The 22651-nt window shown below is 56.1% G+C and overlaps 3 protein-coding genes across 4 annotated transcripts; 2 read left to right on the forward strand and 1 right to left on the reverse strand.

The window, feature by feature from the left end:
* Positions 1-2287: 2287 nt before the first annotated feature.
* Positions 2288-3574, forward strand: IER3 (immediate early response 3). Its single transcript, XM_002714361.5, has 2 exons — positions 2288-2650; positions 2770-3574. Exons 1-2 carry the CDS (start codon positions 2441-2443, stop codon positions 3028-3030), a joined length of 471 nt encoding a protein of 156 aa, XP_002714407.1. The 5' UTR covers positions 2288-2440; the 3' UTR covers positions 3031-3574.
* A 369-nt stretch (positions 3575-3943) lies between these two features.
* Positions 3944-16562, forward strand: FLOT1 (flotillin 1). 2 transcript variants are annotated; one of them, XM_002714360.5, is made up of 13 exons: positions 3944-4093; positions 4280-4336; positions 4604-4679; positions 4774-4864; positions 5077-5220; positions 5348-5467; positions 5556-5651; positions 5777-5929; positions 14088-14269; positions 14495-14540; positions 14677-14814; positions 15002-15166; positions 16272-16562. In XM_002714360.5, exons 2-13 carry the CDS (start codon positions 4294-4296, stop codon positions 16299-16301), a joined length of 1284 nt encoding a protein of 427 aa, XP_002714406.1. In that variant the 5' UTR covers positions 3944-4093; positions 4280-4293; the 3' UTR covers positions 16302-16562. The 2 variants fall into 2 exon arrangements, with proteins under 2 accessions (XP_002714406.1, XP_017200498.1); XM_017345009.3 differs by lacking the exon at positions 5077-5220 and having other exon boundaries at positions 3951-4093.
* Positions 16563-18052: 1490 nt separating this feature from the next.
* TUBB (tubulin beta class I) lies at positions 18053-21513 on the reverse strand. Its single transcript, XM_002714359.4, has 4 exons — positions 21199-21513; positions 19963-20071; positions 19535-19645; positions 18053-19280 (listed from the first exon to the last, which is right to left on the reverse strand). The coding sequence occupies exons 1-4, from the start codon at positions 21253-21255 to the stop codon at positions 18223-18225; spliced, it is 1335 nt and encodes a 444-aa protein (XP_002714405.2). The 5' UTR covers positions 21256-21513; the 3' UTR covers positions 18053-18222.
* Positions 21514-22651: the final 1138 nt, after the last annotated feature.

Below are 22651 nucleotides of genomic sequence, written 5' to 3' on the forward strand. Positions count from 1 at the left end.
GGACGCCAGTGGGTGTGCAGGCTCCACGTGCTTGCTTTAGATGCAGGGTTGATGGCGGACAAAGGACAGATGTGAGGAAGAGATATGTCTTTATTAACGGAGGAGGTGTATTTTACAGGCCTGCCTGGAAGAGGTGTGTAATGGGAAAGGAGTCTCCCATGTTTACCCAAGAGTAATGGGTGCCAAACAAAGGAACTCATAGGCCCTGGAAGCAATTGCATTAGGGCAACAATATATCAATTTCTAGCCAAATTGTGGAGCGGTCCCTTATCGCCTTCCTATACTGAAATATGGCTGAAAAATGCCCTTAGGTGTTTCTTGTTTGATGTCCTTGTGAGACTTGCCTCAGATTTCCTTAAGATGTTGTAGAGTTGTGTGAGGGTTTGTATCCATGTCTCAAAAGCTTGGGGAGACCCAGCCAATGTGTGACTACAATGTGTGCATTGACACGTCTGTACTTTATTGTTCATTTCACAAGAGGCAGGGAGGCTGGATAGTACCCAGGACAGAGCCTCTGTTGGAGCAGATCATCGGTGTGCTGACCTGGTGTACCAAGCTTAATGTGATGGCGACAGATCTGAGCCAGACGCACTTCAAACCCCCAGAGCCCTTCCTGATCTTCCCATCTTTCGCTACCGGCAGGTCCAGTCCGCCCACCGTCAGATTCCAGTGACCTCATGCTAGGACGACCTCTTCCAGTCAGCGTTTCAGGCCCTTCTTATCTTCTACCTGAAACCTTTCCATCGCGCCCTGTCTGCTGCCTCAGTGTCTCCCCAGCCTGAGCACAGTCCTTGCCCCAGTCAGTTCCCATCTTGAATCCCTCCCCTCCTTTCTTTTCTTTTCTTTCTTTTCTTTCTTTCTTTCTTTCTTTCTTTCTTTCTTTCTTTCTTTCTTTCTTTCTTTCTTTCTTTCTTTCTTTCTTTCTTTCTTTCTTTCTTTCTTTCTTTCTTTCTTTCTTTCTTTCTTTCTTTCTTTCTTTCTTTCTTTCTTTCTTTCTTTCTTTCTTTCTTTCTTTCTTTCTTTCTTTCTTTCTTTCTTTCTTTCTTTCTTTCTTTTTATTAATCTCAACCCACAAATTCCATGGTCCGAAGTCAAGTTCAGGCTCCCGGCCACCAGCTGAGCCCTCCACATTCAGACACACTCCTCTCCAGCCATCATGGCTCCCCACTGCTCCTTTACAGGAAACTTCCTCTGAGGTTGTTTTCCTTGTGATTCCCCAAACACATCCTGTACTTTTCCAGTTCAAGGCCTTTGCTGATTCCACGCTGTTTCTCCCAGTCATCATCCACATCTGAATGTGTCATATCCCACTCACTGTTCAAGGCCATCTCCAATGCCACTCTGCCATGAAGCCTCTCCCCCCTTGACTGGACAGATGTAAACATCAGTTCTTTCTGATGCCCCTGACTGCTTCCATTTCCTTAGGACCCTCGAGAATTCTCCTGGTCATGGTCCCCTCCCCATGCTGGCGGGTAAAGCCCTCCGGGCTGAAGGGTCAGCTTCATTTGGCTTGCAGCGCCCTGAAACTTACCTCCTCACTGGCAACAGCACCTTTGACAGGCACCTGGCTCGGGTGAATGCTCAGAAGATCTTAAATGCTGCCTGGGAGATCAGCTATCTCCAAGGGGGTCATGGAAATGTGTCAATTCTGTCTTAAGTAACTACATTACTGCAACATTTGCACAATGTCTCACAATGTAAAACATTTGGCTGCTAACCTCTTAACCTTTGTTATTCTGTGACTCTCTGAACCATATTCTGACACATCCAGGTGAGCAGGTCTGCTGGGTTGTCCCTCTGCAATCCTTGCACCTTTGCTGTACCTGTGTGTTATGCACACGTGGTATGTGTATGCACGAGTGTGCACATGTGATAAGTGCATGTGTGTGTCTTCACGTGTGCTAAGGCAAACACGGTTGTGCCTTGTGGGAGCTAGTGTGTTCATTTCCTGGTCCTCTTGCCAGTTTCTGAAATGACTTCCCTCTTGGGGCGTGTGTTCCTATGCAAGCCTGCAGGTGTGTGTCCGTGCCTGTGTAATTGCTGTTCCTTGACCTTGCTGGGTCAGTAATGTAGCCAACAGGCAGGTTTCCTTTTGTGACCTCTGCTGCCTGCCCAGGGTCGGGGTCTGTGATGGAGCTTGTGGCTGAACCATCTGTATGCTGTCGTGGGCCTGGCTAAAGCTGCCACATGCTCCGACATGTGCCTGCAGCCCGGGACCTCACCAACCCCCATTCACGACGTGCACTTGGGCGCCGAGGGTAGCACGGGCCAGGTCTCCACCCCCTCCCTTTGCTTAATCGTCGGAATTTCCAGCCGGCTCCAGCCAACCGCTCCCCAGCTGCGGGAGGAGGAGTCGCCAGGACCCGCCCAATCCTCGGGCGTACATAAGGAGCCCCGCGCGCTGCCGGCCAGCACTCGGCTCCACGCTGCACACTGCGCTATGTGTCACTCTCGCAGCTCGCTCTCCACCATGGCCGTCCTGCCAGCCCCGACCCCTGCCCCCTCCACCAGCCCGGGACACCGGCGGGGCTCTGGGCCTGAGATCTTCACCTTCGATCCTCTCCCGGAGCCGGCGGTGGCACCCGCCATGCGCGCCCTCGCTTCTCGCGGGCACAAGAGGAGAAGCCGCAGGGTTCTGTACCCTCGAGCGGTGAGTGTCTCCGGAGTGGGCAGCCTGGGGGAGGGGGGCGCGCTGCCCTGGTGCGGCTGGGGAACCACCGGACGCCAGGCTCTTGATCTGACCCGTCCCTTCTGTCTGTCCTTCCTCAGGTCCGGCGCCAGCCGCCAGCCGAAGAGCCGAATCCCGCCAAGAGACTCCTCTTTGTGCTGCTGACTATAGTGTTCTGCCAGATCCTGATGGCCGAAGAGAATATGTCGGCGCCCCTGGTCCCGGAGGACGCCCCCAGCGCCGAGTTCCCGGCGCCCACGCCGGCGCCCCCTGTCCTCGAGCCCTTCAATCTGACCTCGGAGCCCTCGGACTACGCTTTGGACTTCAGCACTTTCCTCCAGCAACATCCAGCCGCCTTCTAACTACACATCCCCCAGAAGAATCTGAAAAACCCAACCCACACCAGACGTAGCTGGTGCACAAGAGCGTATCCCAAACTGGGACTTCCAAGGCAACTCAAACTCAACACTACAGCCAAGGCGCCAGCCGGGGCCCGGGCGAGCCCACGCAGGCCGCCTGCAGGTGCCCGGCTGGACTCCTCATTCGTATTTATATGTATTTATATGTCCTCCTAGGTGATGGAGGGACGTATGTAATATTTATTTTAATTTATGCAAGGGCGCGAGATCCGCCCCCTCTGCTGTAAACGCAGGTCTTTTGGTATTTATTGGACTTCGTGGGGTTGGTGGAGGCAGAGCGGGAGGGGGGTGGTGGTGGGTCGTGTCTTTAGTGGGTGACACCTTGCGCTCTCCAGCGTCTCAACCCCGCCGGTCTGCGGTGCGAGGCTTCGGGGAACTGCTGGGAATGAGGTCTGGGGCCGTCAACCTCCTCCAGGTTGCCCCTAAGGGGCGGCTGTCGGGGTCGCCCGGTATGTTCTGTGAACACAAATAAACCTGATTTACCGTCTGTGACTCTCCCAGTGTGCTTCTTTCTGCAAGCGGCGAGTCCCTCCTCCCCGCCCGCGGGAGGAGCGGTGGCCGCGCCCCGCCCCGTCCCGCCCCCGGTCCCGGAGCCCCTCTTCCCGGAGTCGGAGGGCCGCCGTTGGCTGCCGGCTCTGTGGCTTCCCCAAGTCAACCGCGGCACAGCCCAAGTGTGGCAGCCTCCCTTCCTCCGGGGGTGCCGGAGCCGCGGAACTCACGTCCCGCGCACGGGGCGGAGCGCGCAGCGGCCGGGGCGGGACTGCGGCTCCCGCAGGGCGGCGGAGAGCGGGGCGCCCCGAGGGGCCGGGGCCGCAGGCGGGCGGGCGCGGACCCAGCGCGGCCTGCCGGGAAAGGGGCGGGCCGAGCGCGCGGGGCCGAGCGGGTGGGCTGGGCGGGCTCGCGTCTGCCGCAGCAGCAGGGTGCGGCCGGCTGGAGGGCCGGGCCGGGCTTGCGGGGAGACCGGTGCGCTAGCTGCCCCTGTTCGGCTCGCTGGGCGTCCGGGAAGGTAAGTGGGGGCGGGGAGAAGCAGCCCGGAGCTGCGGAGGGCAGGGGGAAAGGAGTGACCGGAAACACGGGGAAGGGTTTACGCAAGGGATTTTCAGGGTTGCGCTGGGGTAAGCCGTAGCGGACCCAGGGGTGCGGAAGGGACGGGCGTGCCCATGCGCAAAGGCGTTCTCTCCGTCTCCTCCAGCTTCCTCTTGAATCATGTTTTTCACCTGCGGCCCAAATGAGGCCATGGTGGTCTCGGGTGAGTACTGTTCTCGTCCCAGACAGCCAGTTAACCCTCCCACCCCCAAACCGCTGTGAGTCTGCTCGCTGCCGCGTCTCCCCCTTCCCTGCCAGCTCCCCAGCGCCCAGCTTCTGCCCCCTGATGGTCGTGAGAGACCCACCTGTCATGGCCAGCCGCCCCCTGCCCAAGTCCAGGCTACCTGCCCTGCGGGTCCTAAGCTGTCTCTTGGGGACTGGGGCCCGCCCCCAGCTCCTCCGTGGCCACTCACCGCCCCGCCCCTCGCAGGTTTCTGCCGGAGCCCCCCAGTCATGGTGGCTGGAGGCCGCGTCTTTGTCCTGCCCTGCATCCAGCAGATCCAGAGGTGGGTAGGAGGAGCACAGGGATGGAACGCCTTGGCTTTCAGTCTCTCTCCTGCCTTTCTTACTGTCTGTGTCTTCTCCCGCCCCTGCCCCCAGGATCTCTCTCAACACACTGACCCTCAATGTCAAGAGTGAAAAAGTCTACACTCGCCATGGGGTCCCCATCTCAGTCACTGGCATCGCCCAGGTGAGGCTATCAGAGCCTTCCCCAGAGTCTACTGCTCCATCACCTCCTAGAGGTTTCTGGCCATGAACTTCTCAACCTCTGCTTGCAAAGAAACTCGGCTGCTAGTCTGGCATGTTCCAGGCACCCCAGGCCCCTTAGAAGCATCTCTTAGAGGGCTCCCCTTTCTCTCCCTGGCTTCCTGAGGCCTCCCCCTCCGCCTCCCCTGGCTGCAGGTGAAAATCCAGGGGCAGAACAAGGAGATGTTGGCAGCTGCCTGCCAGATGTTCCTGGGGAAGACGGAAGCTGAGATTGCCCACATCGCGCTGGAGACCCTGGAGGGCCACCAGCGGGCCATCATGGCTCACATGACTGTGGAGGTGGGCCCCGGAGGGCAGTGGGGGTGCGGTGCAGAATCCATGGACCCCAAGGACCCAGCTAGTCTGCAAGAGGTGGTGGGCTGGGAGCTGAAGGTTCTTCTGCCCCCCACTCTTTCTGTTCTCCTAGGAGATCTATAAGGACAGGCAGAAGTTCTCAGAGCAAGTTTTCAAAGTGGCCTCATCAGACTTGGTCAACATGGGCATCAGCGTGGTGAGCTACACACTGAAGGACATTCACGATGACCAGGTAAAGCCAGGCTGGTGGTCCTTCCTGGCCCCCTCGCCCACCTCCCCTGCCCTTCTGAGGACTCCTGATTTCTGCCCCACCCCCACAGGACTATTTACACTCTTTGGGGAAGGCGCGGACCGCTCAAGTCCAAAAGGATGCTCGCATCGGGGAAGCAGAGGCCAAGAGAGATGCTGGGATCCGGGTGAGATTGATGGGGGCTGGGAGGGGCACAGCTGAGGGGGCTGGTGGGGCTGGGAGGGAAGCTCTCGCTTGATGACCTTCTTTCTTTCTGCCCTGACTTCTCCTGCCTGATCTCTGCTTGGACAGGAAGCTAAAGCCAGGCAGGAAAAGGTGTCCGCTCAGTACCTGAGCGAGATCGAGATGGCCAAGGCGCAGAGGGACTACGAGCTGAAGAAGGCCGCCTACGACATCGAGGTCAACACCCGCCGAGCACAGGCTGACCTGGCCTACCAGCTTCAGGTGAGAGCCTCGCACCGGGGAGGGGTCCAGGCTGCTCGCTGCCCCTTCCCCTCCTGCCCAGGCTACCACTCTCTCCTGTTCCAACTCTGATCTTCTAGTTCTCTGTTTCTCCCCACATAAGGAAACATTTAAAAGACTAACATTTCAGCTGAAAAGCAAAGAGAAGGCCAAGAAGGGAGCTGATCAATAGGGTTTGGGCCGTATGTTCGGGGCAGGTGGTGCCCTGTGAACCTGGTGGAGGGGATGAACTACAGGTAGGATCCAGCCGTGCTCCACTCACCAGTCTGTACATTCTGGAGTGGGTTTTGTTTTGTTTTGACAGGCAGAGTTAGAGAGACAGACAGAGAGAAAGGTCCTCCCTCTGTTGATTCACCCCCCAAATGGCCGCCACGGCCGGCGCGCTGCACCAATCCAAAGCCAGGAGCCAGGTGCCTCCCCCTGGTCTCCCATGTGGGTGTAGGGCCCAAGCATCTGAGCCATCCTCCACTGCACTCCCAGGCCACAGCAGAGAGCTGGACTGGAAGAGGAGCAACCGGGACAGAACCGGCGCCCCAACCGGGACTAGAACCCAGGGTGCTGGCGCCGCAGGCGAAGGATTAGCCTAGTGAGCCACGGCGCCGGCCTGGAGTGGCTTTGCATCTGCCCAGAGGAAGGAGTGCCTTGTAAGTTGCATAGGAGCACCCCATAGGCTAAACAACAGCTATCAAAGAAGGATTGGAGAAAGGAGAAAGGAGAGCCAGGCATGGAATCCTACAAAGCGTGATCTGTGCAGCCCTTGATGTCGCGAGGAGGTACAGCCCATCCTCGTTATTCAGGGCTTCCTTGGGGGAGAACCCCCGCATGTTCACTGGAAGGTGCTGGTAACCCCAGAGTCAGTACTCACAGCACATTACGGTCACGCACGCCAAGGAGTTGCCTCCTGCAGCGTCGTTTGGTGGTATGTTGCCTGCCACTGTCCCCCACACTCTGCTGCTTTTTGTTCATGAGTTCACTGGTTCCCGTGGCCCCTAAGCACTGTGTGAAGTGCTGTCTGTTGTCGCTTAGCACGAGAAGCCGTGTGTCAGAAAAGCTTCATTTAGGTGTGAGCTACAGTGCATTACCTAAGGTGTCTTCGAGCAGAAGCCTAAAGCAGGGGTGTGTGTTCATGGGTTGATGCTAATGTTGTGACCAGAAGCTCACAGGAACCCAGCCCTATATTCCCCTGGGAACAAAATAAGCATTAGCTAATTCAGTGTTCACGGCTACTTTCTAGAACAGAACTGCCGTGGACAATGAGGATCAACTGGGCTTTATGCCCTTCACCCAAAAGATAGCTCTGTTAGGAATTTCAGTTTTATTGGGAGTGGGTCCAGGCTGAAAGCATAATGGGGTAAAAACACCTTTGGTTGTGATGCTGAATCCCTGAGCTTGATAGGCGGCCGAGGGTGGTGTAGAGCTTTGCTGCTCTGAGCATGGTCCGCCTGGCAGCCATGTCAGCACCACTGGGAAGCTTGTTGGAAATACAAAACCTCAGGGTCCCGTCTGGCCGACTGAGTCGGAACCTGTGTTCGTTCTTTCTTTCTTTTTTTTTTTTTTTTGACAGGCAGAGTGGACTGTGAGAGAGAGAGAGAGAGAGAGAGAGAGAGAGAGAGAAAGGTCTTCCTTTGCCGTTGGTTCACCCTCCAATGGCCGCTGCGGCCGGCACACCACGCTGATCCGATGGCAGGAGCCAGGAGCCAGGTGCTTTTCCTGGTCTCCCAGGGGGTGCAGGGCCCAAGCACCTGGGCCATCCTCCACTGCACTCCCTGGCCACAGCAGAGAGCTGGCCTGGAAGAGGGGCAACCGGGACAGAATCCAGCGCCCCAACCGGGACTAGAACCCGGTGTGCCGGCGCCGCAAGGCGGAGGATTAGCCTAGTGAGCCGCGGCGCCGGCCAGGAACCTGTGTTCTAACAGGTGAGTCCCTAGAACACATATTATGCATATTGGGGTTTTGAGAAGCATTGCCATAGTGAAGCCCCCAGTAGCTCACAGGGAGGCTGTGGATAAGCTTCCTAGCCTTCTAGAAGGCTGGGCTGGCTGGGTGCTGCTCAGCTTTTAACAGTTTCTTGTTATGTGTCAGGCACAGCTAGTTGCCTTGGAAACAAAGATTCATTCAGCAAATATCTGTTAAGTGCCTTCTGTGTGCTAGACATCGTTTTGGAGGCGAGGATGTAAGTGTGGAGGAGACAGGAAGATTTCATAGAGCTTACATTATAATACAGGAAATCGATAATAAGTAAATGGACTTCCCAGGCCATATTTTACTTAAGTGCTGTGAGAAGAAAAATAATAGTTTAATATGAAAAAATAAGTGGAGGGACACTGTATTGAGCTTGGTGGGAGTCAGAGGATGCTTCCATAAGGTTGAAGTTAATCTAAAGAAGAGGAGTGGTGACAACAACATCTTAGGTTTGTGCCATTTAAATAACCACGTGTGGCTGGTGGCTAGGTAGGGGGACCAACAAACACAAAAGGCCCTGACAGAAAGAACTGGGTGTGTCCCAGGAACTGGAGAGAGAGTTCTCTTTTAAGATTTATTTATGGGCTGGCACCGCGGCTCACTAGGCTAATCCTCCACCTTGTGGCACCGGCACACCAGGTTCTAGTCCCGGTTGCCACTCTTCCAGGCCAGCTCTCTGCTGTGGCCCGGGAGTGCAGTGGAGGATGGCCCAAGTCCTTGGGCCCTGCACCCCATGGGAGACCAGGATAAGTACCTGGTTCCTGCCATCGGATCAGCATGGTGCGCCGGCTGCAGCGGCCATTGAAGGGTGAACCAACGGTAAAAGAAGGACCTTTCTCTCTGTCTCTCTCTCTCACTGTCCACTCTGCCTGTCAAAAAAAAAAAAAATTTATTTATGGCTGGCGCCGCGGCTCACTTGGCTAATCCTCCACCTGCGGCGCCGGCACACCAGGTTCTAGTCCCAGTTGGGGCACCGGTTCTGTCCTGGTTGCTCCTCTTCCAGTCCAGCTCTCTGCTGTAGCCCAGGAGTGCAGTGGAGGATGGCCCAAGTGCTTGGGCCCTGCACCCGCATGGGAGACCAAGAGGAAGCTCCTGGCTCCTGGCTTTGGATCATTGCAGCGCGCTGGCCGTAGCACCCATTTTGGGGGTGAACCAACGGAAAGGAAGACCTTTCTCTCTGTCTCTCTCTAACTCTGCCTGTCAAAAAAAAAAAAAAAAAAAGATTTATTTGAGGGTCAGCGCTGTGGCGTAATAGACTAAACCTCTACCTGCAGTGCGGGCGTCCCGTATGGGTGCTGGTTCCCATCCCAGCTGCTCTTGTTCTGATCCAGCTCTCTGCTGTGGTCTGGGAAAGCAGTGGGAGATGGCCCAAGTCCTGGGGCCCTGCACCTTTGTGAGAGACCCGGAAGAAGCTCCTGGCTTCAGATTGGTTAAGCTCTGGTCATTGTGGCCATTTGGGGAGTGAACCAGTGGATGGAGGACTTCTCTATCTGTTCCTCTCTGTGTCTGTTAACTCTACTTCTTGGGGCTGGTGCTGTGGCACATTAGGTTAATCCTCTGCAGCTGGGACTTGAACTGGTGCCTGTATGGGATGCTGGCATCACAGGTGGTAGCTTTAACCGCTACACCACAGCGCCAGCCTGAGGAAGGGGATTTCTGATCTGGGGTGGCTGATGTGCTGTGAGTAAGGAGAGACAGGCAGGGCCACATCATGTAGGGTGTTGCTGGCCATGATGGAGACCTAGAAGAGAGTTCAAAACTATTAGAGAACTTTAAGCAGGGAGCTGGCAAGGTATAGTAAGGGGCAGTCTGATTGCCTTGTAGAGAATGGACTATGAGATGAGAAGAAAGGGGCCAGCACTGTGGTGGAGCAGGGTAAGCTGCCGCTTATAATGTCGTATCCCATATCAGAGTGCTAGTTCAAGTCCCAGCTGCACCACTTCCCATCCAGCTTCCTGCTATTGTTCCTGGGAAGGCAGCAAAAGATGGCCCAAGTTCCTGGGCCCCTGCCACTCACATGGGAGATGAGGATGGAATTCCCATCTGTTGCACCCATTTGAACCAACAGATGGAAGATATCTCTCTCTCTCTCTCTCACACACACACACACACACCTCTTTATGTTGCTATGTCTTTCCAATAAATATATAAGTAAACCTTTAAAAGGGAGAGGAAAGGAAGCAGATCTTTTCCAAAGATGATGGATTGAATAAATGCAGCTCATTATAGTACTCTCTCATAAAACCATAGGGTGATTAAAAAAATTAAAACTGGAGAAAATAGGAACCAAAATCACAGCATCGCTTTGGAAGCTGGAAATCAGCAGTCATTGACAAAGCAGCCCTGAGACAGCTGAGCTTGAATCCTGCAAGGGGAAACAGCAAAATGATGACCAGGCTCAGGAGCTGGCAGCCCCGGGTGCCTCTAGCCGTGGTGCAGCCTGCTGAGAGGAAGAACGGCTGGAAAGGGGCTTCTCAGCCAGAGACCCTGCGTGGGTTCCTGCCTCTGAACGATGGCTCCTCTCCTGCCTGGAGAACAAACCAGAGGTTGTGGCCAGGAGCTGACTGTAAGCGGTAAGAGTTGGGGGTTGTTTACCAGTGAAATCACAGGGTGGTCACCATGGGTACTGAGGGCTGAATCCTGACAGCCGCCCCTCCACCCCATCCAGCTCCCAGGACATCTGTCTTCGCACAAACAACAAGGCTGTTCTAGGGAATGTGACCAGTGCGATCATGAGTCAGACGTTCCCGGGTACGTGGCCTGCCCCAGGTCACCCAGGAGTGAAGCTCAAGGTTAAGCAGCCTCTCTGCCATCTCAGCGCTTCCTTCAGTGTGTTACCTTCCTCCCTGGGAGCAAGACAGCAAAGATTACCTGAAAAATGAGGGATCCTCAGCGCGGGAGGCAGAGACCAAACCCCCAACAGAACAAGCAATGTGAAGGAGAACTACTATGCAGGGAGAAGCAAGCTTTAACATGAAACAAGACTGATTTATTGAAAGGCAGGGAAACAGAGGGGAAGACAGGACAGATGGATATACAGACATTATTTGTGTTATATATATAATACACAGACATACACATACAAAGAGAGCACCCATTTACTGGTTCCCTCCCCCAAATTCCTGTGCCAGGTTGAAGCCGGAAGCCTGGAACTCAATCCAGGTCTCCCATATGGGTGGCAAGGACCTATGAATAGAGACATTGCAAGCTGCCTCCCCAGGTGTGCATTAGCAGGAATGCTGGAATTGGCAATAGAGCCAGGATTTGAACCCAGGGACTCTGATATGGGATGCAGGTGTTCCAAAAAGTGTCTGTCTTTTCTAATTTTTACTTATTTGAAAGGCAGATCTTCCACTGGTTCATTCAGTAAATGCCCACACAGCTATGGCAGGGCCAGACCAAAGCCAGGGACCCAGAACTCAATCCAAGTTTCCTATATGAGTGGTAGCAACCCAAGTACTCGAGCCGTCATCTGTTGCCTCTCAGGGTATACATTAGCAGGAAGCTAGAATCACAGCAGAGCCAGGACTGAAACCTAGGCACTTTGAAACTTAACTGCTGTGCCGAAAGCCCAGCCCCAACCAGCATTGTAACTCTTAGGCCAAATGCTCACTTCAGAATAAAGCTTTCTTGGTGTGTGGCACAGCATATTAAGCTGCTGCTAGGAATGCCCACCCCCTGAGTCCTGGATACCCTGCTTCTGATCCAGCTTCTGCTAATGCGTCCTGGAGGCAGTAGATGACAGCTTAAGTGCTTGGGCCTGTGCCACCCATGTGGGAGACCCAGACAGAGTTCCAGGCTCCTGGCTTCCATCTGGTCCAGCCCCAGCTCCTGGCTGTTGTGTCCATCTGAGGAGTGAACCAGCAGATGGAAGATCTCTCTCTCTGTCTTTCCCTCTGTTTTGGTAATTCTGCCTTTCAAATAAATAAACTTTAATTTAAAATGATATATTTTATTTATTTAAGAGGCAGAGTTATATAGAGGGAGAGACAGATTGTCCATCTGGTGGTTCACTCCCCAGATGGATGCAACAGCTGGGGCTGGGCCAGGCTGAAGCCAAGAGGCTGGAGCTCAGTTTGGGTCATCGGTGGGAGGGGCTCAAGTGTGTGGGTCAACTTTAGCTGCTTTCTCAGGTGCAGTAACAGGGAGCTGCATCAGAAGCAGAGCAACCGGGACTGGAACTGGCACTCCCATACGGGATGCCAACATCGCAGGCAGCCACTTAACCCCTTGTGCCACAATGTTGATGCCTGTTTGCGAGTATCTAGGGAGAAAGATGTTCATTCACTCGCACTCTCTCAAGTAGATAAAAAAAAATCAGCATTTTTATTTATTTTTTAAAGATTTATTTGAAAGTAAGAGTTACACAGAGAGAGAGAGGTCTTCCATCTGTTGGTTCACTCCCCAGTTGGCCACAACAGCCAGGAGCTTCCTCTGGGTCTTCCCATGCGGATGCAGGGGCCCAAGCACTTGGGCCATCGTCTACTGCTTTCCCAGGCCATAACAAAGAGCTGGATTGAAAATGGAGCAGCCGGGTCTTGAACCGGTGCCCATATGGGATGCTGGCACTGTGGGCGGTGGCTTTACCTGCTACGCCACAGTGCTGGGCCCCAAATCAGCATTTAAAAATAATAATAAAGTCTTTAAAAAGTGTTTTTAAATGGCCTCAGTGAGAGAAGAGTTTTCATTCAGGAAACAGGGACAAAGAATAAAGAACAAAAGAGGATGTAGAAGTGAAGAAGGTGAGTGACACGGCTTGTGTGATAAGACCTGTGGGGTGATGTGCATGGCTGAGCATGGGGAATGGGCAAGAGAGAGATGTGTTCCTTGCCTGGTGCCATTCCTCCCCAGCACCTTATGCAAGCTTCTGAACCCTGTACACTGCAGAGAATAGGAAAATGAAACTGGGGCCAGTGCTGTGGTGTAGCAGGCTAAACCTCACCTGCAGTGCCGACATCCCATATGGGCACTGGTTCGAGTCCTGGCTGCTCCATTTCCCATCCAGCTCCTTGCTAATGCACCTGGGAAAGTAGCAGAAGATGGCCCATGGGGAGACCTGGATGAGGCTGCTGGCTCCTGGCTATGATAACCATTTGGGGAGTGAACCTGCAGATGGAAGATCTCTCTCTCTCTCTCTCTCTCTCTCTGCCTTTCAAATAAAAAATTAAGAAATTAAAAGCAAATGAAATCAGCGTGTATAAGAGGTACTCTGTGCACAGTCCCCCTGAAAGGCTACAGGGGGCGCTGGCACAGCCGTGGTTTCTGGGAAAGGGAACTGGTAGGTTTGGGGAAAGAGATGGGAGTGGGGTGGGGGGAGTGTTACTTCTTACTGTTGCCTTTACAATGAATACCATATGCAAAGGGTAAAAAAAATTTTTTTAAAGATTTATTTATTTGCAAGCCAGGGTTATGGAGAGAGAGAAAGAGAGATAGATCAATCTCCCATCCACTGGTTCTCTCCTCAATTGGCCACACAGGCTGGAGCTGATCTGATCTGAAGCTGGGATCCCGAAGTTTCTTCCGGGTCTCCCATGCGGATGCAAGAGCCCAAGTACTTGGGTCATCTTCCACTGCTTTCCCAGGTGCATTAGCAGGGATCAGAAGTGGAGCTGCCAGGAACCGGTGCCCCTATGGGATGCCGGCATCACAGGTGCTGGATTAACCCACTACGCCACAGCACCGGCCCCAAAGGGTAAAAATTTTGTAAGACCCCCCCCCCCTTTCCCTTCCCCACCAGTAGCTAGTAGCTGTTGCAATAGCCAGACCCAGAACTGATGGTGGCTGCATTAGGGGTGTGGCAGCATAGATGTGCTTGAGAGAGACCATGGAAGTGGAGGTGGGCTCAGTCCCCTCCAGCTGTTCACACTCTGGAGTGAGAAACAGAATATGGGAGCTCGTCAGAGAGTCACCTAAAGGAGAACAGGAGCCGGGTCCCAGCCCTGCCGAGCTCTGATGCAGATCCTGGCTCAGAGGAAGAGGACCATCGGGGCACACCCAGGCCACGCCCTGCTCCGTGTGGGAAATGGATTCCACTGGCTTGGCTGCGCCGCTGGGGAGCCCGTCTTCGTGGGCCTCCTTTATAGCCTTTCCTGGAGCCCGGGCTTCTCCCTTTCTCTTACCCCTGGGCACTGGCTCTGCCTTCGGCGCTGACCCCCAGCGAGCGCCCCTCCTTACCTAGGTGGCCAAGACGAAGCAGCAAATCGAGGAGCAGCGCGTGCAGGTGCAAGTGGTGGAGCGGGCCCAGCAGGTGGCAGTGCAGGAGCAGGAGATCGCCCGCCGGGAGAAGGAGCTGGAGGCCCGCGTGCGGAAGCCCGCCGAAGCCGAGCGCTACCGGCTGGAGCGCCTCGCCGAGGCCGAGAAGTAAATGCTCTTCCCTGGACCCCGACCACGCCCACGCCCTCGCCCACGCCCTCGCCCCTTGGTCTCCTGAGTGAGTGCCCCAGGATGGAGCGCTGAGCCCTTCGGCACCTCGACTCCTGTGGAACTCAGTTTGCAGGAGCCCCCGTCCCCCCAGCACTGGGGCTGGTGCTCTCCTGGGAGCAGAGGCCCCCTCTCAGCTCCTGCTCGCCCCTCCCTCGTCCCCAGGTCGCAGCTGATTATGCAGGCGGAAGCGGAGGCGGAATCCGTGCGGGTGAGTGAGCGGCTGGCCCCCATTGGCTCCTGGAGGGAGTTGGGGGCCCCTGCCTGGCCTGGGCTGGCCCAGCCCTTTCTCCCTCTGAATTCTTCCCAGCCATTGCCTGGACAGGTATCACCTGTATCCTCCTCAGATGCGTGGGGAAGCCGAAGCCTTTGCCATTGGGGCCCGAGCCCGTGCCGAGGCTGAGCAGATGGCCAAGAAGGCCGAAGCCTTCCAGCTGTACCAGGAGGCTGCTCAGCTGGACATGCTGCTGGAGAAGCTGCCGCAGGTCTGGGCGCCTGTGGGCACCGGGAGAGGAACCGGCCCCCGGGATGAGATGGGTTGAGCCGGGCCAGGGGACCGTAAATGAGGGGGTGGAAATTACCAGTGAGGATGGATGATCCGAAGGGCAAGGACCTGAGAACTCAGGGTCCTTGTTGTAGAGAGGTGCTCAGCAGGTGTCTCTCCCCTGCCAGGTGGCCCAGGAGATCAGCGGTCCCCTGACCTCAGCCAATAAGATCACGCTGGTGTCCAGCGGAAGTGGGACTGTGGGGGCAGCCAAAGTGACCGGGGAAGTACTGGACATCCTAAGCCGTCTGCCAGAGAGTGTGGAGCGACTTACAGGTGTCAGCATATCCCAGGTGAGGGTCTTTGGGGGTGGGGCTGCATCCCTGCGCCCAGCGCTTGGCCAGCAGCTGGCAGCCCGGTAGTCAGTCGCTGGTGTTTATCTGCTGCTTTCTATGTGCCAGACACAGGGCTGGGTTTCTACATATAGATGAGGCTTGGTTGGTTTGTTTTGAACCAAACTGCCCTCAGGGTGTTTTACAAAGTAGATACTGAACTTCCAACATGTTAATAAGCTAGTCACATATTTAGCCAGGGAAGCTGAGCACAGGCTGGCTGGCTCCGGAGCCTGTGCCTGGGGGACTCACTGCGGCCTGCTCTCGGTTAGTTCCAAGGCAAATCACTGTTTCTCAGTGCCTGGGTTTATCCACCTGTGGGTCATGGGGAAGGTGAGAGAACAGGCTCAGGACCACTGCCTCCTAGGTGTGACCGTGGACGCGTTATCAGCCTCCCTGTGTTTCATGCCTGTGATTCAGTTGCTAGAAACTACTTGTTAAGGGGATTCAGTAAACGTAGTGTTTGGAACAGCATCCGGCACATAGCATAATGTGTGTAGTAAAAATATGTATGCAAGGAGTCTCAAAATGGAAATGCGTATTACGAAGAAAACTGCATGGGCCGGTGCCGCGGCTCACTAGGCTAATCCTCCGCCTAGCGGCGCCGGCACACCAGGTTCTAATCCCGGTCAGGGCGCCGGATTCTGTCCTGGTTGCCCCTCTTCCAGGCCAGCTCTCTGCTGTGGCCAGGGAGTGCAGTGGAGGATGGCCCAGGTGCTTGGGCCCTGCACCCCATGGGAGACCAGGAAAAGCACCTGGCTCCTGGCTCCTGCCATCGGATCAGCGCGCTGGCCGCGGTGGCCATTGGAGAGTGAACCAACGGCAAAAGGTGCTTTTCCTGGTCTCCCATGCGGGTGCAGGGCCCAAGTACTTGGGCCATCCTCCACTGCACTCCCGGGCCATAGCAGAGAGCTGGCCTGGAAGGGGGACAACCGGGACAGAATCTGGCGCCCCGACCAGGACTAGAACCCGGTGTGCCGGCACTGCAGGTGGAGGATTAGCCTAGTGAGCCACGGCACCAGCCAGCCAAGGCCTCAAGTGTTATCAACTCTTGTCTTTCTGCCAGGTGAACCACAAGCCTTTGCGAACAGCCTGAGCCTCAGCTGTCCCGGTGCCCAGCCTCACGGAACACATTGCCTGGGTGACCCCCGTTGCATGCACTCTGGCCGGCCTCCCTGAGCATGCCCTGACAGTGGGGTCCTGCCCCTCGTCTCTCCTTGCCAAATAGCCTGTGCCTTGCTTTGGAGGGGATGCTCCAGTCCCACTGCACACTGCCGGTGCTCCAGGGGGCTCCCCACGGTCCTACTTGCTCCCATCCCACCTTATTTAACTTCCTAATTAAATGAGTGTGACAGGCTGTCATCTGGAATTCTTTTTAAGACTAAGCAGTGGTCTGCTTTTCAACTTTGCCCACGAGGTACTGTTAGTTAAGTATACACTTAGAACAGAACCAATTCAAAATGAGTGCTCCGGGACAGGCGTCTGATGCAGGGGTTAAAACGCTGCTTGCCATTCCTGCACCCCACATTGGAGTGTTTGTGTTCCAGTCTCACCTTTTACTTCCAACTCAGCTTCCTGGGAAGCAGCAGGTGAAGTTCAAGTCCTTGAACCCCTGCCACTTACAAGGGGGAACCAAGTGGAACTCTAGGCTCTGGACATGGGCCTTGCCCAAACTTGGCTGTTATGGCTATTCAGGAACTGAACCAGCAGACAGAAGATACAGGTCAACTAGAACCAAGTTTTACCATGGAACACACACTGAGTGGAACCAGTCATCCTTGCCCTTAGTTTGACAAAGAAAATGCACAGGACCACAGGAAACAGCCACAGGCACCCAGTAGTCCAAAGGAACCCTGTGTGCACAGTATCTTGAAGTGATACAAACTGTGCATTTGTGTTGATCTCTGGGGGCTACTGTGACCCAGCCCACTGCTGCTCAGTGCACTGGGTGGGACCACAAGCTGGCACCTCTGCCCTGCTGCTGCACCCTGGGACAAGACCTCTGCTCCCATTTCTCACCCCTGGGTCCCACATCTGAGCCTGCTGCCATTATGAACGCTCATGGGGCTGGTGTAGGGGTGGGTGTGGCTTGGGTGCCAGGGACTGAGAGGAGGATAAGGGACCATGAGGACCTTGGCAGTTCAGGGAGGTCGGAGTGTAACTGAACTTGGGCCCCACAGCTCCAGCAGCAACCTTCCCTTAATGAGCACACGTCTGGCGACTTGTTTTTCAATTCCTGTTTATTTTTGGCTCTTGGGGCAATGTCATCTTTTCAATATGAAAAAAAAGCAAGTTCAACACAAAATAGAAATCTGAAGTGTGGGACAAAACTAAAGGAACAGGGGGAAAACAGCCAAGGAAGAGCTGAGATGTTGCCGACAGGAGGCTGTCCTGTCCCCTCTGCTATGGGGAGCAGAGCGAACCTCCCATGCATGGCAGGGATGGATGGGGGTTGGGGGGGGGGAAGGAGGCAGGAGGGCGTTTCTGGAGGCTCAGGGACCAAGGCTGCTGGCCTTTCTCCTTGAATCCCCTTCCTTTCATCAGGGGAAAGGCAGGAATGGAGCATGTGAGACAGGGAGAGAGAGCTCAGGACGGAGCCTGGAGGGAGAAGGAACGGAGATAATACTGTCAACACCCCAAAGCCGAGACGGATCATGGGATACCTGAAGCGAAGATTTCTTCCCTGGCAGGGGCTCCGACCTCTCTTTCTTGCCTGGTACTTGGGCTTATGGACAATTATTTTGGAAACAGAAGGGAAATATTAACTGGACAGATGGGAGCAGTGGGCACCAGAAAGAAACACATGGCAGGATTTTAGTTTCCCAGAGCGGAGAGAGAGAGGAGACATTCAACAAACAAAGATTTATTGAGCTCCTACTATGTGCCAGGCACTGCTCTAGATCCCCCTCCCCACAAAGGAAAAAGAGAGAGAGAGAGGGGCAGCAACACAAATTCTGAGGGAGAGGACAGGGCAGCTGAGGGGGCCAGGACGCCCGAGGCGACAGGAGGGCTCTGACTCAGGCTTCCTCTTCAGCCTCCTCCCCGAAATCCTCCTCCTCTTCCGCGGTGGCATCCTGGTACTGCTGGTACTCGGACACCAGGTCGTTCATGTTGCTCTCGGCCTCGGTGAACTCCATCTCGTCCATGCCCTCGCCTGTGTACCAGTGCAGGAAGGCCTTGCGCCGGAACATGGCTGTGAACTGCTCCGAGATGCGCTTGAACAGCTCCTGGATGGCCGTGCTGTTGCCGATGAAGGTGACTGCCATCTTGAGGCCCCGGGGCGGGATGTCGCACACAGCTGTCTTCACATTGTTGGGGATCCACTCCACGAAGTAGCTGCTGTTCTTATTCTGCACGTTCAGCATCTGCTCGTCCACCTCCTTCATGGACATCCGTCCACGGAAGACAGCGGCCACGGTGAGGTACCGGCCGTGCCGGGGGTCACAGGCGGCCATCATATTCTTGGCATCGAAGACCTGCTGGGTGAGCTCAGGCACAGTGAGGGCCCGGTACTGCTGGCTTCCTCGGCTGGTGAGAGGCGCGAAGCCAGGCATGAAGAAGTGCAGGCGGGGGAAGGGCACCATGTTCACGGCCAGCTTGCGGAGGTCGGCGTTGAGCTGGCCGGGGAAGCGGAGGCAGGTGGTGACACCACTCATGGTGGCCGAGACGAGGTGGTTGAGGTCACCGTAGGTGGGTGTGGTCAGCTTGAGCGTACGGAAGCAGATGTCGTACAGGGCCTCGTTGTCAATGCAGTAGGTCTCATCTGTGTTCTCCACCAGCTGGTGCACGGACAGGGTGGCGTTGTAGGGCTCCACCACGGTGTCTGACACCTTGGGCGAGGGTACCACGCTGAAGGTGTTCATGATGCGGTCAGGGTACTCTTCCCGGATCTTGCTGATGAGCAGGGTGCCCATGCCAGAGCCCGTGCCGCCACCCAGTGAGTGGGTGAGCTGGAAGCCCTGCAGGCAGTCACAGCTCTCAGCCTCCTTCCGCACCACGTCGAGCACTGAGTCGACCAGCTCTGCCCCCTCTGTGTAGTGGCCCTTGGCCCAGTTGTTGCCTGCCCCGGACTGACCTGGTAAAGGCAGGAAAGCAAGCTTTATTAACAAGGGCTGGTAGGGAGCATGTCTCCCCCTTTCTACTTCTAGGGTAATTCCGGATGTGCCTTTTTCTCCTTTAACTTACTCGCTCGGGCAGTCACTCTTCTCCATTAGCTTTCAGGGCACAGCCTACATAAGCTCTCCAAGACTACAAACACCTTGTCACCTGTCTCCCCGTGTCCAAATAAGCTGAATGTGAGTACGTACTAAATTCATCTACAAAACTCACCAAAAACAAAGTTGTCTGGTCTGAAGATCTGGCCGAAAGGCCCTGAGCGCACAGAGTCCATGGTTCCCGGTTCTAGATCCACCAGGATAGCACGAGGGACATATTTGCCACCTGCAGGAAATAAAGTGGAGAAGTGAGAACTAGAGAGGAGAACCTGGTGCCTTGAGGTTGAGACAGCAGGGGGGAATCAGGAGCTGTCGTTCCAGGTTCTGCCACCAGGTGGCAGCAATGCGAGGCTTCGGCCCTGGTGCAGATTCCGCAAAAGGAAAGGCGGTCCTATCCCCAGGAATATAACGGCCAAAATTAAACGGGAAAAAATGGGAGGGGAGATTGTGAAAGCGAGAGAAGCACGCTTCTGAAGTTCTGTGAAATCGGTATTAAAATAAGGAAGGCGGTGCAGCGGGTGAGGCTCCAGGCCCCAGCCTCACCTGTGGCTTCGTTGTAGTACACGGAGATGCGGTCCAGCTGCAGGTCGCTGTCCCCATGGTAGGTGCCGGTGGGGTCGATCCCGTGCTCATCACTGATCACCTCCCAGAACTGCGGGCGTGGCGGAGGGAAGAGCCCCAGTCAGCCACGCGCCCCTCGTTTCCACCGCAGACGCGAGCAAAGCGGCCCTGACGGTCCTTTATGTGCCGGCCGCGCCCTTCCCTGCAGTCAGCCACAGCCTCCCAGAGCCTGGGGCGGGAACGCGGCGCGACCGGGCGGCCCGGCATTCCGAGCGCCGCGGGGGTCACCCGACGCCGCTAGGCGCCCCTCCCAGCCCCCCATGCCGGGCACCGCCCGTCCACGCGGCACACAATGGACCCGCGCCGCGCGCCCCCCGCCGCTGCCGCAGTCCGCCCGCCCACGTGACCGCGGCGCACGCGCACGCCGGGCCGCCGACAAAGAAGGGCGTTGCGCGCGGGGGGCGGGGCCGGGGCGCGGCTTCCGCGTACGCGCCGCCGCCAGGGGCGGGGCCTCCGCGCGGGCGCGCGCCTGGCCCCGCCCCCGCGGGCCCGCCCTTCGGCTACAACGCCGCACTTCCTCCCTGCCCTGCCCCCGCTACTCTGTAACAGCCCGCGCAAAAAAAAAAAAAAAAAAATCCCCGTCAGCCCCGAAATCTCTCCTCCTTCGCTTCTTCACCTAGTTTTAAATAGAAATTCTGTCCCCCCGCCATTCGGCCCCGCAGGAAAGTCCAGCCCCCTCCCCCTTCCTCTCCGAGTCCGCTCACGCCCTAAGGGCTCTCCTAGGGGCAATAGAGGTAAAATGAACGCCGCACGGTCCTCGCCTCCACCCCGCGCGCCGGGGCCCAGCCTCGCCCCTGCCCCTACCCCAGCCCCAGAGCGCGGCGGGGTGCACGTGGGCCAGACCGCGCCCCGCTTTGTGCGCGGACCGTTAGCAAACCCTCCGAGGCGAAATCGCTCCAAGTCCTGTCTTCCCGCCCCTCGCGCACAAAGAACCTTGGCAGAGCGTCTCCCCCCCCCCCCCCAAAAAAAATTGCGCCTGGCGGAGAAAACGAGCCCCGCGTCTTCCCGAGAGCCGGGGGGCTCGCCACAGGCACAGGCAGCAACTCAGGCGAAAACAAAGCTCGCGGGAGCGTGGAGCCCGCGGCTGCCCCGCCAACGTCTCTACAGCATGCTTTCTAGCACGAAAGACGGCTCCAAGAAGAGGCTGGAAACGCTTACCTTGGCACCGATCTGGTTGCCACACTGACCGGCTTGGATGTGCACAATTTCCCTCATGGTTGGAATCTAATTTTCTCTGGCTCGCCTGCGGGGCAAGGAACTATGTGACTCGGGTAGTCTGGGATTTGGTTATTGTTTTTTTCCCGTCTCTCTGCCGGTCGCTGGCTGGGAGGATGGAGCGTGCCCCGGAGGCTGCAGCAGCGAGGTCCGAACGCGGCAGCGCCAAGGTTCGGAGAGGGAGAAAAGAGAGGGGCGGGCGGGGGAGGGCGGGCGGCAGGGCGGGGCGCGCGTGCGCGGCCCGGGAGGCGGGAGACCGAGCCCGCGCCCCGCTCTGCAGACAAAGCCGCCCCGAGCCCGCCGCTGATTGGCCGCGGCCGACAGGCGCCGGCCGCCCATTGGTCTCCACGCTGGCGGGCCAGCGCAGTGCTCCCTGGGAGTTGTAGTTCCCTATTGTTGTGCACGCTGCAAAAAAAAAAAAAATTCCAGCGACTAGGGGTGGGTACCGGCCGCGTCTGCGTGTGTTTGCAATAGAGCAGGACTGTGTCTGCGGTTCTTTCCCTCTGTGCCTGAGTTCTTTTGTGCAGAAAGGGGGCTGTTCTCGGGGATGCAGGGGTTGGGGAGTCCTGGGTGCCGGGGGCTGGGAGGTGAGGAGGGCACGCCCAGAAAGCTCCCTGTAGTAGCAGCTGTCTGAAGACAGGACTGCTAAGCTCAGCGAAAACCAGGGAGCGGTGCAGCACTCTGGCCCTTGGGTGACCCAAAGCCTGAACCCGCATAAGCCGCTGCCCCCTCGGATTGCCTTCCTGATATCTCCCTGGGAGTCTGGGACTGAGAAAGTTGCGACAGAGAAACAAAACTGTAGCGAGGGTCTTTTGGGATGTAGCTATTGTTCAAGGAGTAAGTTGCAGCGTTTAGAGGAAGTGCTGAGATTTGCAGCCTCCGTTATGGGGATGTGGGCCTTGGAAAACAGCTTGATTTTCTTGTGAAAACGGGGAACTAGGGAGTCTGAAGCTTCATAGGATTTCGGTCTTTCCAGACGGCCTGTCCAGATTGATGAAATCGGTGCGTTTCAGTTTCACTGACTAGGCGGGCGGTGGCCATTGCAGAGGGGGAGGGGTGACTGAAAGAGTGGAAAATGGAATGGGCTTCCACGGGGTCCACCTGCTTCCCAAGGACTCACTCATTTGGTAGGTACTACCTATCCACCAACCCAGGAGCAAGAGATACAAAAATGATTAAGAATCCGTTCCCTGGCCTCCAGGACCTTGCAGTTCGATGAGAAATGCGGTAAGCACCAGTCTAGAGAGGTGTGGTCCCAGTCAAGGTCATTGTTAATCCACATTCCATCAGCATCAGCGCACATTTCTAAATCACCTTCCAAATGAAGGAGCGTTAAGTGAGTGTAGGACCCTTGTACTCCATTAAAATATCTTATGTTTTCGGGCATGCTCACAAC

This window comes from Oryctolagus cuniculus, chromosome 5 (genome assembly GCF_964237555.1).
Source record: "Oryctolagus cuniculus chromosome 5, mOryCun1.1, whole genome shotgun sequence".
NCBI lineage: Eukaryota > Metazoa > Chordata > Mammalia > Lagomorpha > Leporidae > Oryctolagus > Oryctolagus cuniculus.

Bases quoted from the DNA above. Each gene is read 5' to 3' on its own strand.
- IER3 (XM_002714361.5), top strand. From the start codon at position 2,441: ATGTGTCACTCTCGCAGCTCGCTCTCCACCATGGCCGTCCTGCCAGCC. The intron at 2,651-2,769 runs GTGAGTGTCTCC...GTCCTTCCTCAG, and splicing joins GGGTTCTGTACCCTCGAGCG to GTCCGGCGCCAGCCGCCAGC.
- FLOT1 (XM_002714360.5), top strand. From the start codon at position 4,294: ATGTTTTTCACCTGCGGCCCAAATGAGGCCATGGTGGTCTCGG. The intron at 4,680-4,773 runs GTGGGTAGGAGG...CCCTGCCCCCAG, and splicing joins TGCATCCAGCAGATCCAGAG to GATCTCTCTCAACACACTGA. The intron at 5,652-5,776 runs GTGAGATTGATG...CTGCTTGGACAG, and splicing joins AGAGAGATGCTGGGATCCGG to GAAGCTAAAGCCAGGCAGGA.
- TUBB (XM_002714359.4), bottom strand. From the start codon at position 21,255: ATGAGGGAAATTGTGCACATCCAAGCCGGTCAGTGTGGCAACCAGATC. The intron at 19,646-19,962 runs GTGAGGCTGGGG...TATTTCCTGCAG, and splicing joins GTACTACAACGAAGCCACAG to GTGGCAAATATGTCCCTCGT. The intron at 19,281-19,534 runs GTGAGTTTTGTA...TGCCTTTACCAG, and splicing joins ACCAGACAACTTTGTTTTTG to GTCAGTCCGGGGCAGGCAAC.